Source organism: Panthera onca, chromosome B1 (assembly GCF_046562875.1).
Source record: "Panthera onca isolate mPanOnc1 chromosome B1, mPanOnc1 haplotype 2, whole genome shotgun sequence".
NCBI classification, from domain to species: Eukaryota; Metazoa; Chordata; class Mammalia; order Carnivora; family Felidae; genus Panthera; species Panthera onca.
Window position 1 is genome coordinate 198729763 of NC_138342.1, and position 17605 is coordinate 198747367.

Sequence of the window (17605 nt, forward strand, 5' to 3'; positions counted from 1 at the left end):
AAAATGTCAATGAATTTTTAGACACGAGTGGTTGGTCATTGTTTTACGTCCAAGCTAAATATTTTCTCAACTGGCAACAGTTAGGAATCTACAACAGAGGAATTAAAAAAAAAAAAAAAAAAAAAAAGAAAGAAAGAAAAAAAAAGAAAGAACCACAAAAAATTAAGGATTAGACTGTTTATATAAGGAGATTTTACAAAATGGGTCATTACCCTTGTATGCTGACATTATAAAGATATTTTAAACTGAGATGGTTCTTAACAGATATTTCCTTTAGAAATGCGATCAATTTTTGGATATGCCATTTAAAAGAGCACACGTTCACTTAAAGCTCAGTTTAATTCACTTGGCAGTACTACAGCCACAGAGGTGTTTTGTTTTTTTTCCCCCTCAAGAAGTGTTCTCCAAAGGTTGGTAAACCGAAAAATAAATGTTCTAAGGAAAGGCAAAATGCATCAATAGAATATTTTTTTGTTAGTGAAGCTAAAAACTATTTGTATATTAAATGTTAAAGACTGGTCACTTTTCACAAACATTCTGGCAGCTCCATGCAGTGAGATGTCATTATCAAATGCTGGCACTGTTTGTTTTCTTTGTTTTTTCCACTCCACTGTTCTATAAAATCAACTGATACCAATTTAAAGCAGTTTTAACAATGTGGTCATTCTTAATAACCAAAATTTAAAAGAAAGCAACTATAAAGCAAGGGCCCATACAACAGAAGGATCTAATATGATAGCAACCTTCCTCACAAAGACAAATAAAAAACAGTATTCTCACGGATTCTGCTCACCTTTGGGGAAATTTCATGAGTCCCGTAAGAACCAATGTTGTTCAAAGGAGATAAGAGACTGGAAAGGAGTAAGGGCAAGCATAATGGTTTATCTCAACCCTATCTATGATTAATGAGAAGGGCCTGCAAAGAAATTAAAGTGTTTCAGAAACCCACAAATGAGTACGACATACATGAACGCTTCGCAGCAGGTAATCAGAGGCTGCGTTAGGGGGCAGAGTCATTTTTGAAACACGAGGATAGCACTGAAATTCAGAAATTCAGCCAATGCCTTGGGAGGTGGGGGGTTCTAGGGATGCAATGTGAAAAACCATTTTAAATCTAAGTCATTAACACAGAAGTGACTTAGAACCAACATTTTATGGAACTCTGTTTAGCGTGCTCCATACCCCCGTCTTTTCAGAACTATTCCTCAATAAACTAACATCCCTGGTAAGGTTCTATCAGGGCCGAAGCATAACAGAGGATTCTGATGCGTCCAGTGCAGATTCTAGCTCCACCATGCTCCTATCTCTGAGCCTCAACAATTTTATATGTAAATTTTTTTAATGTTGATTTATTTGGGGAGGGAGAGAGAGTGAGCGGGGGAGGACCAGGGAGAGAGAGGATCCAAAGCAGCTCCGTGCTGACAGCTGAGAGCCCGAGGTGAGGGGCTCACCTCACAAACCGTGAGACTACAACCTGAACGGAAGTCAGTTGCTTAACCTACTGAACCACCCAGGTGCTCCAACAATTATGTATGTAAAAACAGGGGAAATGCCTGCCTCTCGGGGCTGGTGCATGCATTCCATGCACAAACCCGTGAAAGTGCCTGGCATAGGCTGGTTAGAGACAGTCCCTGGTGAGCCTTCCCTTCCTTTTCTACCCTCTGTTCCAACATGAATTCTTGGAAATTACATTCCTTTCAAGGTAGTGGTTAGCAAAAGATGAGCATCATTTTGGAGACTTAAAATGCGGTTCTCCCTCAAGACATTGAAGGGGTTTTGTTTTGTAGCATCCCCGGTCAGGAAGACTCCATACCCCAGGCTCCCCCACAGCCCTACTCCACGTACCAGTACAGGAACGTCACATTCCGCACAGCCACACAACAGCACGTGAAACCCTGCCCTGAGCTGTACTGTGCCCACCTGCCAATGGGCTTTCTTGACGCAGCGTTCACATACTTTGTCTTTCCCTCCTGTCTCCTCCTTGGCACACAGATCACTGATGCAAGCCTGGTTTGGGCAATCTTCTACAAGGATGGGCTACTTTCTAGTGTCTGACTTAATATTATGCTTATTCCTTTCTCAGTATCTAGCAGGTTTATTACAATATTATATGGAAATGAGGCGAAGCAGCCATAAGGATGTATTTTCTACACAGCGCTGTAGATTTCTACTCCAGATTCAGTGATCCTTCCTTGCCCACTGCCCTTCCCACCCCCACCACCCCACTGAAAATAACGACGCTTGAAGTTGTCTGTTCATCTCGGGGCTCTCATTTCTGTATGGATGATGCCTGGAGACTTGGAAAGAGGACCCTTTCACGTTGTATTTCCCCCTCTTCTGTTTATCTGAAAGCAGCAGGAAAATAAATGAAAGGGCCCTGAAGCCCCTGTTGATGCTTGTGCAAGTGATATGAGCTGAAGGTTTCATGAAAACATTCCTCACTGCCTAAGGATTTGATGATAAGTTGGTTCCTGTTTATACCAGTACAAAAATATTTTGTCCAGAGTATGCATTTGCACACTAACCAGTACAGAACGCATTTCTGCAGAATGGAATTCTTCATTATAAAAAATTTTCCACTACGGTAAATCAACAGCCCAAGCCAATTATGTTCTTTTCTTTTTTTTTTTTTTCCTTTGCATGCCTGCAGGATTCACCTTCAAGGACTTACAGGGACAGCCGGCAAAATAAGCAGCATCAGCCAACCAGGAAATGATTTTAGCACAAAGGATGCAGACAACGACAAATGTATTTGCAAATGTTCACAAATGCTCACAGGAGGTGGGATGGCTTTTCTCTCTTCCTATTTGTTTTGGCAAGGAAGAATTTCATAAGAGTGAGAGGCTGGCTATTTGGACTTCAACCTGTGATTGGTGACAATGGCCACATTTCATAAACAGACTTAACTTGCTAGATGTAGGGAGATTTGTTTTTCACTTTTGCAGACTGTTGAGTCTTAAGCAAGAATGTGATGTTGCGCGAAAACTGTCAGCAGGCCAACTGAGTGTCTCTTCGGGACCTCACTCTGGCACTGAGAGGGGACATCTGATACTCAGCAAGCTCTCTTGAGTTTGTGCTCGTTGAGTAGCAGATGTCAGAGCCATGGTTCAATTTCATATTGCTTTATTAAAAAGGATAAAAATTCGGGGTGGCTCAGTCGGTGAAGGGTTCGGCTCTTGGTTTCAGCTCAGGTCATGATCTCATGGTTCAGGAGTTCAAGCCCCACATCAGGCTCTTGTGCTGACAGTGCAGAGCCTGCTTGGGACTCTCTCTCTCTCTCTCTCTCTCTTTCTCTCTCTCTTCCTCTCCACCTCTTTCTGCACCTCCCCTTTCTCTCTCTCTCAAAAATAAATAAAAACTTAAAGGTTAAAAATTCAAAATGGCAAGCAAAACAGTGACAAAGATTCATTAACATAGAAATGTCTCCTATTAATAATTCATTGGTCAAACGTGGAATTTTCGGTTATCTTTTTTTTTTTTTTTTAAGATTTCATTAATATAAAGTATACTTACAAACACAAAGAAACTAATCAACCTTTTTTTTTTTTGTGCACCAAATTACAATGAATGATTGTCCATTTTACACTAAGGTGTGTATTCTCATGCTCTTCTTGCTGGCTACCTTTCTCATTAGACAGCTTCAAAAAAAATTTCACGGGTTCAAGCCCCACATATGGCTCTATGTCTATGCTGATAGTGCAGAGCCTGCTTGGGATTCTTTTTCCCCCCTCTCTCTCTGCCCCTCCCTTGCTGGCTCTGTCTCTCTCTCTCTATGTCTCTCTCTCAAAATAAATAAACTTAAAAAAAACTTTTTTTAAATGGAAACCACACCCAGATTAGTAGTCAGAAAGATAAGAGTTCAATGACAAGAAACCAACTGCTAGAAGATGCACTCTTCCGATTTCTAAAAGTTTAAAAATTGAATGAACGGAACCAGTTATGACCAAGACAAGATGAAAGTTTGACATGTTAGTTCTTAAAACTACTGAGAGATTTAAATTTTTTTGTAATGTTTATTTATTTCTGAGAGGGGGGGGGGGGAGGGAGAGAGAGAGAATGAGTGAGAATGAGTGGGGGAGAGGCAGAGAGAGAGACACACACAGAATCTGAAGTAGGTAGGCTCCAGGTCACGAGCTGTCAGCACAAGAGCCTGACGTGGGGCTTGAACCCACGAGTCATGGGATCAGGACCTGAGCCGAAGTCAGATGCTTAAGTGACTAACCCACCTAGGCACCTTGAAGAAATATTGAAATATTTAAACCAGCAATATATATTCTGCCAACAGTACAAACTGAATGTGAAGGAAAACAGGAAGTTGGCAGGGTTTAATGTATAGAGACCATAAGTTATATTACCAAAAAATCCATTCTTTACTCACCCAGGAAAGACAAAGGTAAGCACTGTGGTCAATGGATTTTATAAATATAAGGTACTACACAAACAAGATCTAAGCTTATCATGTGTTTGCACTTCAGTTAAGAATCATTTACAGTCAAAAGAAAGGATTTACTTATGAAAATAATTTGAAACTCAGCAATTTACACATCTTTTAAACAATACTGAAAGAATGAGGATCCATTAAAAATTCAGTCTTTTAGATAATATATTTCTACGTACAAACATAATATATACTGGCAGTACAGGTCTTCCCTATTAGCCATAATTATTTCAGCAAGAGAAAGCTACTGTATTGAGTATTTAAAACTGCCTGTCTCCCTCATCCTACCATCATTGTCCTTTTTGAAGCCAACAAAAAGGGGGAAAGGGGTAGGTTCGGGGGGACCAAATCTACTGAATCCTTTTTTCCCATCTGTCATTCCCACACTGAACCCAGCTGTCCACTCGAGAGGGAGGCAGCTTTCAGACCACCCGTATGTCATGAGCTACTCAAGAGAGTCAGAGAAGTGCATTAATAACCAAGGAAACAATATATTTATTTACTCAAATCAAGATTTAGGGCTGAGAGTGGGAGTAGGAAAGAGAACGGGGAGAAGAAACACAGCCCAAGAGAGAAAGTGCAGTGGTCCTGACTGTGAGGAGGTCAGGTTCCAACTCACAGTCCGGGCCCCGGGTAAACCAGCCTAACAATCAGCTAGAGTTTTGCACGGACAGCAAATTTTATAGTTAAGTCAGCCAGGAGGCTCTAGAACAGACAGATCTATAAATCCGCAACATTCCTAAATATTTGTGAAGGATTCTGAATAGCACACGCACAAATGTCTTATCAAATCGCCATTAATCTGAATCAGCTTGACCCATGAGCTGTCACCACCAGGAAAGAATTCAGGCAACTGGATGAAATAACTGATCATCACAGCCTGATGTGCAAATATGATAATAGAATCATTATATCAAAATATTTTTTACCTAAAGAAACAGAACTTCACAGATACAACTAAAGACGCCCAACAAATACCTGCCCCTTGGGGTAACCAATGAACTCAGGTTCATTTCCATTATTTAGTTTGCTAGGAATGCAGACATCAATAATAGGTGTTTTTTCCGTTATTCTAAAATCTAACATAAATGGCACCATACTGTCTGTGGACTTCCACACAATGTTTCTAGGACTGCTTTAGATTAATGCATGTAGATCTAAGCTATTCCTTCTCCTTGAAAACCAGAGCTCTCGCACACTCCTGTGTCTAGCTAAGAGCTTTAAAACCCTAAGGTTAGGGGCACCTGGGTGGCTCAGTCAGTCAAGCGCCTGACTCTTGGTTTCAGCTCAGGTCATGATCTTGTGGTTTTGAGAGTTCCAGCCCCACATCGGGCTCTGCACTGTCAGTGCAGAACCTGTTGGGGATTCTCTCTCCCTCTCTCTGTCCCTCCCCAACTCATGCTGTCACTGTCTCTCTCAAAATAAACTTAATTTAAAAACTTTCCTTTAAATTAAAAAACACACACACACACAAAAACCCTCAAGGGTAGCCAGCCATTCAGGAGTAGATGTGGACCCACCCCCATCCCCCGCTGCTGTGCCAGACAGCCCCCCCTCACCTTAGTGAGCACACCACGATAGCTTTAAATTTCCTTTTTGTCTGTGGGGCTTAACGATTTCCTTCGTATCTAGCTCTCCTGAGCGCTTAAAACTTGGAGTTATTTAAAAAAGAAAAAAAGCACGGGAGGGGGAGGGGAGCCTGAATCAGCCTGGCCCACTAAGTTCCTGGAACTGGAACAGAAGCCAGCAGAGCCTTCGAACAATTCTTGAGTTTTCTGACTCATCCACACTTTCCACTGTGCTGGGGTACTCACCAAATCAGGACCGGGGACCACTCACCATTCATGCCTACGGGGAACTGGCCTTTCCACACAGCACGAGCCTGTGAAAACATCTGCCATATGGAACTGGAACTTCACCTTGGTGATGCAGGAACGTCACACCCGCATCTGTCACTGTGGCTCGGTCTATGCTCAAGCATCCCTGCGTGTGTCTACTCCAAACACACGGAGCGTCGCTGGTGGATTAGTGGGGCGTTTCTAGTGGTGAGATACGGGTAGGGTTGCCTCAGTCTTAATTCCTTGTGCGCCTTACTTCCACAGGCTGGTGGTTTGATGCGTGCGGTCCCTCCAACTTGAACGGAATGTACTACCCGCAGAGGCAGAACACAAATAAGTTCAGCGGCATTAAGTGGTACTACTGGAAAGGCTCAGGCTACTCGCTCAAGGCCACGACCATGATGATCCGACCCGCAGGTTTCTAAATGCCCGCACGCGCCTGAGGAGGGACGGGCTGTGCGATTTTCAAAGACTTAATCCCGGAGCTCTCAAAGACGCATCCGCATGCTGTCTCCTCTACCATCTCGAGACCGACAGCACGCGCTCGGTGCACAGGGGTCCACGGGCCCCGGCCCCGAGTCCCTCGCACCTCCTCGCTTAGACCCGCATCACTCGTGAACCCCGAGCACAACCCTGGTTACGGTGACCTGTTGGAACGCCTATGGGAAGATAGAGTGAGGCCTGCGAATTTAGGAATGACAATTCACAGACGCTGTTGTCACAACCAAGAATGTTGTGTCGAGTTCATCCGTAAATAACTGGAAAACAGAACTCTCACGCTACGCAGTACAGATAACCTTGGAACTGCGTCCTTCTAAGTACTGTTTATAGATTGTATAAATATCCATATGTCCCGAGTTCAGCATCACTACCATAATTAAAAGAAAGAAAAAAATTCTCTAAGCCATTAAAATATATTATATATTCAGGGACTTTCTGGGAAGTGCTTATTTGCAGCTTATTTGGACAAGGAAAAACAGCTAACGCATTGTTTGCTCCTCTTAGGTGCTTTAAACTTTCATTTTGAAAACAGCATATTTACATATGTGTGGACAGCACACTTTTAAGTTAATGTTCAGATATATATTTCAAGTTTTAAAGATGAAACCTCCCAGATCTCTGAAATTAATAGAAATGTGTGTCCTTTCAGTTTATATGAAGATTGTACTATTTTTTTTTTTTCTTTCTGGCTGTTAAATATGAAGGTATTTTTAGTAATTAAATGTAACTTATTAGATAACTACATTGAACATTTATGATAATATTTTCAACTTTGTAATTTGATTCTGAAACAACTGACTGTGCCTCACAACAAGGAAAAATTTGATTTTTTTAATGATGAAGATTATGCATTTAATTCCCTGACAAACAGATTTTACTATACTTTCCTCGCTACTCTATTACAGAGGTCTTTTTTTTTTTTTTTCTCTCTTCTAGTCAGACGTATTTTAGAGAGGTAGGCTACAATTTAGTGGGTGGTTGACAAAACCTTTCTATTTAAAGCACTTACGAGGCTATACTTCTCAAGGTAGTTTCACCCCTAAAGATATTTGCACTAGTAACATTTTATTAGTAAAAATAATTTGCATTAGTAACATTTTTTTTTAATGTCGACCAGCAAACTTAAAAAAAAGTAACTGTTTTGGAGTGCAAAACAAAAATCTGACATTTAGAGTCGATTCAGACCTTTACAGAAAATTTTGAGAGCACGGATTTAAGGGCTGCAAAACTTTAAACCCCTCAAGTTTTAACTCCGTTTGAAGTTTTCATAGTCCAATTAACAGTAATGCACATCGTGGAATGCTTTATAATTTGGAAGCAACTTCTCACATATTTGCCTCGGAGTCAGCTGCTGCTAGGAAGCTTAGAGCCAAATTCGAAACCAGCATTTACCTCATGTCTTTCTTCACCATACACTGTTCTACCATTCTGTTTTTTCCTTTATTCCATTTTTCTTATGTAATTTATTTTACCCCATATGCCCCCACCCCAACTACATTTTAAAACACATGCTACATGTTTTGAGTCAATTTATGGAAGAGTCCAGCATGTCACTTTCCCCACTGTCTTGCTGTACTTTATACACTTTACACTTTACACTATTTCCCACACATACACTGAGTGAAGAACCTCCCCATCTTTGAACAGTCTGTCTTATTACATTTAAGTAGGCTTTATAAGTTCAACAGAGGTATCGCAGCTTTGTATCAAGTTAAAAAAAAAATCTGTTAATAGGATGATAGCTCCACTTCAAAAGAAACCCTAAGTTTCTGTGATTATCTCGAGGACCTCATGGCAGACACTGAGGTGGGCAATGACATTACAGGAAAAACTGGCAACCACGTACTTAATTTATATCACGTGCCCATGCAGGCAGGTAAAATGCATTTCAAAGACAAGCCTCGCTGTGTTGTTCAGAGTTACATATACTCTCTTATGACAGAGAGTAGGGGGGATTTGTGTCTTTACACTTCAATCCCTTACACGGTATTTCAAACAGAGTCTTGCTGAGAGGAATTTCTTCTCTCCTTAAGAAAATATTTACAAAGTTGAGGAAATCAAAACAATGATCTTAAAAATGAAAACAAAAGCAACCCAACAACCTAGAAAACTGCAATGACGAGAAGGCAGAGTCCAACCTCCTACTATACGAGAGTCCTAGGCATACTCAAACAATGAACAATGCCAGCCCCAGTCACATATTAAAATCACCGTTCATCTTTCAGGTATTAATCTTCCAAAAGATGAAACTCTGTCACAAACCAGTTAACTTTTTTGCAAATGAAAGCCAACATCTACACGATCCTGCTTCCAATTAAAAGTGAAATTACCTACTTAATTATCACTTAATCTTTTAAAAAATTAGAATCTCCATTAAGCATTTGAAACATTTATAATTTAAAATTCAGTGAAGTTGAAGTTGTGTTTAGGAAAAGCATCGGAAACAAAAAGACTGTATCATGTTTCTAGCTGGCCACAACTTTTATACCTATCAGTTCTATCTCTATGAGCAGTAACAGCATTATTTTTTAAAGCAGTAAACAATATATCATACCACCTTCTCAAGAACCTAGTCCTTTTTCATTTTGTTTTTCTCAATTCTGAGGACTTTTATAATTAAAATTCTTTGAGATTTCATTCCTCACAATTTTTTGCAGAATGTTCTCACATTCCCACATTTGTTCTCACAAATAAATAGATTAAAAAAGTGTTAAGTTCTATGAAAATGTGTTTTTAATTGTGAGCATAATTGATCTCAATTTAATAAACATCTGAGTCTGTATTTATGCAAATAATAATTTCCTGAGAATACCAAATTGTATTCACCATAATAAAATAACATACGACTTACAGGAGCTGCGGGGAAGTAGTTAGAAAGTTCAAACGGCTCCTCGGAAATCCAATGACCCAGCTCCAAAGACCACAGTACCTACAAGTGACACAATAAGCACAACATTTATTATAGATTCATTAGGCTCTTGGTGGACAATAAACCACTTTGAAGATGTAGCCAAAACAAAACAAAAAGCCCAGCAGTGAATGTGCGCTCCATAGATCTGAACCAGATGTGTCTTAAACACCAAAGTGCCATCAGAATCTCCATGTTGCATCAATCTTATGAATAATAAATGCTTGTTTAAGAAAAAAGTCTCACCATGATTAGAAATCTGGGTTATTATCCTACGGAGGCCAAATACTAAACATTACCCCAATAACAAACATATGAATTACTTTTTTAGGAATTCCAAGTTTCCAATTCAAGGAGTCATTATAGGAAATCCTCAGTAAATATTCCAGGATTTTATTAACTTAAAAAAAAAACGTTTATTAGGAAAAGATAGGTCAGAAGCTTAAATTCAAAAAGCGACCCCTCTTGGCATGTGACTTTGTTTCTAACATGGATGAGTATTTTCAGAAGTTCTCCTAAAGCACTTGAAAATCCTTCCCAGACTCTGGAAGGATAAAATGTCTCATAAACAAGTTTTCATTATTATTAATATTTATTATTGTTATTTGAACCCACATATTTTAAATGATCAAAACAATGTTTTTGTTTTTAATTCAGTAATGTTCAAGATTCTGTAGTCTTCTCTACTTGATGAACCAATTCCCTGAAAATCTGTTACTATTTCTATGAACCAATAGAATTTTCTAACAAAAATAATCAAACTGAATTACATATCCCACGTTTATTTTTTATCTGCAATTTTCATTTCTTCAACGTTTTTTATTTATTTTTGGGACAGAGAGAGACAGAGCATGAACGGGGGAGGGTCAGAGAGAGAGGGAGACACAGAATCGGAAACAGGCTCCAGGCTCCGAGCCATCAGCCCAGAGCCTGACGCGGGGCTCGAACTCACGGACCGCGAGATCGGCGCGGGGCTCGAACTCACGGACCGCGAGATCGTGACCTGGCTGAAGTCGGACGCTTAACCGACTGTGCCACCCAGGCGCCCCTGCAATTTTCATTTCTTACATTCAGTGAATTCGCTCTTTTTACTAGAGTTGCTACATAAAGCTTAAGTTCTTTTTGCCAAATTACTGGGGATGAGGAGGGAGTCTTCCTGTTTGGTAGTTTCTAAGGTTCAGACCCATCTACGGGATATCGGTCTTAAATATTTTCTTTTCATAAAATAAAGCTAGTACTTTTCCAACGTGAGTCAGCAATATTTCATTTCCAAGAAAAAGTGAGCATGCTAGTGGAATAAAGATAATAACAAGATACAGAACCTGAATGATAATCCTGAACACTGGGCTGGATCTTACTTTAAACAGATACATTTATTTACGTAACAACTGCTTTCTTCAGCTCACTATCCATTCATCTGGGAACAACTGACTGAGAGCCTACTGTGAATTAGAACGCATGCTAGGTCCCGAAAACACAAATCCTGTCCCAGAGGAGTTCACTCTCTGGCAGGAGGCATGAAGGCAAACCACAAATGGTGGTTTCTCAAAACAGTTCTGTGGGAACCTATAGAAGGAGGCAAACTAACTCAGTCTAGGAGAATCAAGGAAGGGTCCGCGGATGAGGTGACATTTTAAACGGGGTCTTCATCAGGCAAAGAGAGACACAGTGGGAAGGGAGAGGACATTCCAGCACGGAGAGAAATTTCACGTGCCATGGCAGGATTAAAGCGGGTTCTTTTTTTGGCTAAAGGGTGCTTTGGAAGAAGTGGTAAGAAAATAGAGTTGGACCCTGCTTCCATCCGTGTGCATGCAGGGGCATTTGCACATGGCGGAAGGACTGCTGGCTGGGAGAAGCCGGACACAATCAGAAGAGGCAAGAGAAAGAGCTCTGACGGTGTTGGGCCCCAGATAACAGGATGGGAATGGAGTATAACGCGGGGAAATGTGCCTTCATTAGAGAGAGCAAGTAATGGGTTGTGTTCTCAGAGACTGCTCCACATAGACTTGGATGTGTGTATACACCAGCATTATGTCAGTTAAGTCTTTGTTTTCCCTTGATTTCTGTTGGCTAACCAACATAAATGTGTGTGTGTGTGTGTGTCTTCAGAAGATATGAGAAAAATGGTACTCTGAAATCATGTTTCTACCTGGCTCTTTAGAGGTGGCTAAAACATTGAATTAACACAGTGTTTACCTTACTTTCATCAGTCAGTGTATGGTATCACTTATAGAGACACACTGACATGTGTGTCCTTCCCTACACATCTGAGATTAGCCCAGAAAATAACATGTAAAAAGTTTCAAGATCAGGGGCACCTGGGTGGTTCAGTTGGTTAGGCATCTGACTTCAGCTCAGGTCATGATCCCACAATTCATGGGTCTGAGCCCCACTTTGGGCTCTGCACTGATGGTCAGAGCCTGAAGCCTGCTTCAGATTCTACGTCTCCCTCTCTCTCTCTCTGCCCCTCCCCTGCTTGTTCTCTCACTCTCGCTCTCTTTCTCCAAAAATAAATAAACATTAAAAAACAGTTTCAAGATCAGGTTCATTTCAGACATGAGGCAATGTGAAAGAATTAGTATACTGAAAAGGTACCAGTGAGAGAGAATCCAAGGAACCAGTCTTAAAAATGCACGTGGCATTTGAGTTCAGATGTAGTCCACATTAAAATGTCAATTGAATTTAACCTCATAAAAGAAAATTTATGTTCTGAGTTTGTCCCTTTCTAAATGACATGAAAACAAAACCAGAAGATATTTACAGAATTTTGTTAAGTGAATTAATAAATTTAATTTATGTAGGCATCCCAGGAATTAATATTGAACAGAGATAGCACAAAACACTAAGTTGATTGCAATGAAATCATTAAATCAGAAGTACAGTGCAAGCTTTTTGTTTCAGTTCTTTCATTAGCCAAACTTATTTTTACCTTAGTAGAATGTCCAATATTGGGAAAATCTACTTTGCAAGGTCACAGTTAAGGCTGTAAGTGAACTAAAAGGTGAACCCAACATTATTTCTTGTCATATATGAGATAGGATAAAAATAATTGAGAAGCTAAACTAAAGTAAGAAATTGGGTTGCATAAACACAGAGGATCAAATCCCATGCTTAAAGCCCTTAAAACGAGGGCCGACTTATTTCAACATCCACTGCAAATGAATATAATATTTTTACATTTTAGAACTGTCATTCATAAAACTTGAACCCTGTTGGTGAATTTAAATGGGAAGTGCTTTCTTGCTTTATTATTAGATTCATAGCTACTGATGAGACAACTTTCCACAACGTTCCACAATGGTGTGACCATGCAGATTATTCTACACCAGGCAAAACACAAATGGTCTTCTCTCATTTTATATAAATCTAATCATTCTATTTGAACAGTGCGAGTCGGCGGAACTACGGTGAACCCAAGCCAGAAAATGGTATCGATAGTGAAAGCAAGTCAATCAGAGCATCGTGTGCAAGGAAGACAATGAGGCCAGCTTAGGGTTCACACACAGCAAAATGAGCACATCTTTACCTTCAAAATCTCCCAATACTCCACGTAAAAGGATGGAATTAAAAATAGTGAGAAAAGAGTCCACAGCAGATAAAACAGGCTGATATCTTGGAAGCTGCAAAGCAGATACATAAATGACAAATGACTGAGAAGGACAAAGAAAGTTCGGACTTAAGTGTCTGGAAAAGGAGGTCAAGAGGAAGCACCAAAGTCCCTCCACACACTCCCTGAAAGGCAAAGAAACTGGTGGCAGTGGATGCCTCTGAAAATGGGGCGTCGAACAGGGTAAACAGGAGAAATCTCCTACCCTCTAGCCCACCCTCTGTTGGAACAACAGAAAAGCCAAGTCCCACAGGCTGTGTGAGAGCTGTGGTGGAAAGCATAGGGGAGACCTCTCCAGCCCTCCACCCCTCCCCGTCCCCCCCTTCCCGGGGTGCCGGCACAGAACCCCGCAGGCAGGCAGGATGGCAGGACACCAGCCATGCTTTCCTGTACGCTAATCAACCCAGGGAAAAAAGACACAAATACCAACGCTCGCACCTCAAACACCTCCATTCACATCTAATCGTCTATAAGCCACTCAGGCAGGCAGTTTCAATCAGCTTTTCAGTGCCTCATAACTGAACATGACTTTGTACCCATTTGATAAAATCCTCTAGCTTGTAAACATGGACCAAACCAAGTAAGAATGGAATTTCTGGGATCACAGTGATGGAAGTCCCTGGATAATAGCAGCTCTATAGACGATAGAGAACCAGTCTCAAGGGGAAGAAGACAAAGGGGTTCATGGGTGGTGTTCCAAGAATAATAAATGAGACTGGAAGGTGAACTGATGTGTAGATGTATTTGAGAGAAGAATTATAATGCTTTTAGAAATTTTTGATAGGTACATACGAAACTAAGCAATCAAAATGACCGTCAATGATTAGCTCGGGAAAACCAACAAACAAAAATTACCAGAAATGAATCATAGTACCTTACATGGTTCAGTTCAAAAAGCACCCATATACTCATTCCTGTGTGTGTATGTGTGTGCATCAATGTGTATTTACATGCATAATAAATGTTAAAAATCATAACCATATTGAGTACACTGGGGAACAGAAGAGAGGATAATACTGAAAGACAGCTATACAGGCATACTATGATCTTCCTCAGAAGGAAGTCAATGTCTCCAAGTAAATTAAAAAACAAAAAACAAAAAAACAACAACCAGCAAGAAAAGCATTTTATTTAGAAACATGTAGGCAAAATATCAGAAGGCTAATTTAGGAGTGAAAATCCAGGCTGGGAAACAGCAAGGCAGGCTGGGTAGGCCATTTTTTTTTTTTTTTTTTTTTAATAAAGCCTCATAAATTATACTGGATGTTTAAAAACACTTAGGTTGGATCATTTTAGACTTACAGTACAGAGAGTTCTCATTTAACTACCACCTAGATCCCTCTATTGTGTGATCATCCAACTTAACTTTGCTCTTCTCTTTCAAAAGTGCTTTTGCAACTAGAACTGGCTTGTCAATATCTTAAAAAAAAAAAAAAAAAAAAAAAATCTTGCTGAGCCTGTAATTGGAACTGAGTTGAATCTATAGATCAAAATGGGGAGAACCAAAGAGAAAGACAAATACCATCTAATTTCATTTATATGTGGAATCTAAAAATAAAAACAAAACAGAAACAGACTCCTGTATACAGAGAACAATCTAGTGGTTTGCCGGGGTGGGGGGGAGGAGAGGAGTAAGGGGATGGGAAAACTAGGAGAAGGGGGTAGAAGGCACAAGGATACAACGTACAGCATAGGGAATGACAGTTAGTATGTAATGACTTTGTATAGTGACTGGAGTGTGGCTAGATTTATCATGGTGATCACTTCCTAATACACATAAATGTTGAATCACTTTGTTGTACACCTGAAATGAATATAACATTATATGTCAGCTATACTTCAAGAAATAAAAAGGAGAAGGGAGAACCAACCCACAGCTTAAAAAGTATACATATTTAAAAAAAAAAAAAAGTATACATATTCACAGGCACCTGGGTGGCTCAGTTGGTTAAGCTTCCAACTCTTGATTTCAGCTTAGGTCATGATCTCAAGGTTTTTAAGACTCAGCCTCACGTCAGGCCCTGCACCGGTCAGTGTGGAGCCCGCTTGGGATTCTTCCTCTCTGCCTCTCCCCTGCTCACCTGTGCACAGCACACACTCTCTCTCTCTCTTAAAATAAATAAACAAATATTTTTCAAGAAACTTATCCATTTTCCCCAATTCATGAACATAGTACATCTCTCTTTTTATTTAGGTCTTCTTTGATTTCTTTCATAGTGTTTTGTAGTTTTCAGCATAGACCTGCAAATATGTTGTCAAGATTTAAATATTTTAATTTCTGTGGATGCTAATATAAATTGCATTTTATTTCTTTTTTTAATTTAATGTTTGTTTATTTTTGAGAGAGAGAGAGACAGAGTGCAAGAAGAGGTGGGGCAGAGAGAGGGAAACACGGTATCCAAAGCAGGCTCCAGGCTCTGAGCTGTCAGCACAGAGCCCGATGCGGGGCTCGAACTCACAGACTGTGAGATCATGACCTGAGCCAAAGTTGGACACTTAACTGACTGAGCCACCCAGGCGTCCCATAAATTGCATTAAAAAAATCAGGATTCCAGTTGTCTATTGCTAGTACACAGAAATACAACTGAATTTTGTATATTGAGCTTGCACCCTATAACCTTGCTGAACTCACTAGTTGTGGGAGCTTTTTTGTAGATTTGTTGATGTTTTCTATGTAGCCAGTCATGTCTTTTGTGAATAAACAGTTTTATTTGCTGCTTTCCCAATCTGTGTGCATATTTTTTTTAGCTCCATTATTGCACTAAGACCCACCCCCCCAATACAGTGCAGAAGAGAAACAGTGACAGCAGTACAATTACTTGAACTCCTTTGTGAGGTAGATTGATTTGATTTGTTAAAAAAAATAAACAAAAAAACCAAAAAACCACACACACACACACACACACACACACACACACACAGGAAAGCATAACCCCAAAGTGTTTCTGGGCATAAATGAATGTATCTATGTATGGAAAGCACAGTATTTCTTCACTTTTAAATTTAAAAAGTTCATACTGTTATTTCATAGTGGTGCTGGCTAGTGGTCATGGTGCTTTTACTAACTGCTTCGACTTCCTAATCTCCAAAGAATAGTTAGAAAATTCAGTGGTCGGAAGTTCTGTAGCCCATGATCAGTAAATGTCACTTTTATTTTTATTGATTTATTTTGAGAGAGAGATAGAAGACAAGCAAGGGAGAGGCAGAGAGAGAGGGAGAGACAGAATCCCAAGCAGGCTTTGTGCCATCGGCTCAGAGCCCAATGTGGGGCTCGAACTCACGAAGCTGGGCTGAGATCAAGAGTTGGACATATAACTGACTGAGCCACCCAATGGCTCCTACATGTCACTTTCCAAACCAGAACCAATCAAATTAATTTCTCTTAACATTAATTCCTTAATTTCTAATAATTTCTTAATGTTTTCTTATTTGCATAAGAAATTTTCTTCAGCTAAGAAAAAAATTAATTTATTCTAAAAGCATTTAGTAAGCAAAAACACTAAACAAGGTACGCTCAATTACTAACTTCTCAAAAATGATTTTAAAGAGAGGAAAAACAGTGTGGAATTATTTCAATGTATAAGTGATGAGAGAAGGTTGGGAGAGAGAGAAAAGTGGCATGAAATAGTGATTTTGGGTTGAGCTTGAAAAAATTAATGACTCCAAATGGTTAATGACTGCCAGTACAAAAATCACAACTGTAATATAAAGCTGATTTAACTCACTTAAAAGCATTATTGATTGTGTTGAAAACATTAACATTCACAATTTTTTATTATAATATTAAGTGTATTCCGAGATTCTAAATGGCCAGTTGAATCAGTCATTGTTTTGGGACCTGTCCCAAGAGCTTACTATCTACCATATTTAATTGGTTAATTCAAATGCAGTTGTAGCACTAACAATACTCGTAAGAACATAGCAGGTATGGACAAAGAGGGCCTTCTTTGTGGGAAACATCAATAATATTCTTTGTATATAAAAGACTTCATGTTGGGGGCACCTGGGTGGCTCAGTCGGTTGAGCGTCCGACTTCAGCTCAGGTCACGATCTTGTGGTCTGTGAGTTCGAGCCCCGCATCGGGCTCTGGGCTGATGGCTTGGAGCCTGGAGCCTGCTTCCGATTCTGTGTCTCCCTCTCTCTCTGCCCCTTCCCCGTTCATGCTCTGTCTCTCTCTGTCTCAAAAATAAATTAAAAAAAAAAAAAAAAAAAAAAGACTTCATGTTGTTCAACATATCCATTGATGACCTTATAATCAAATCTGAAGACAGAAACTTATGCCTCAGATTTAACCTGTGGGAATCTAGTTAATG

General features: G+C 39.9%; 2 protein-coding genes across 5 annotated transcripts in view; one reads left to right on the forward strand and one right to left on the reverse strand.

Moving 5' to 3' along the window:
- Nucleotides 1-7469, forward strand: part of ANGPT2 (angiopoietin 2) — a 58360-nt gene extending 50891 nt beyond the window's left edge. For both annotated transcript variants that reach the window (XM_060652810.3, XM_060652811.3), the window contains exons 8-9: nt 2651-2781; nt 6541-7469. In XM_060652810.3, the coding sequence (XP_060508793.1) occupies nt 2651-2781; nt 6541-6701 (292 nt within the window). In that variant the 3' untranslated portion in view covers nt 6702-7469. The remainder of the gene's footprint in view (nt 1-2650; nt 2782-6540) is intronic.
- MCPH1 (microcephalin 1) overlaps nt 1-17605 on the reverse strand; it is a 270845-nt gene that overhangs the window by 131709 nt on the left and 121531 nt on the right. For all 3 annotated transcript variants that reach the window (XR_013554978.2, XM_078445230.2, XM_078445231.2), the window contains one exon: nt 9629-9706. Coding sequence is in view for 2 of the 3 variants with exons in the window: in XM_078445230.2 (XP_078301356.2) it covers nt 9629-9706 (78 nt within the window). In the remaining variant the exon portion in view is untranslated. The remainder of the gene's footprint in view (nt 1-9628; nt 9707-17605) is intronic.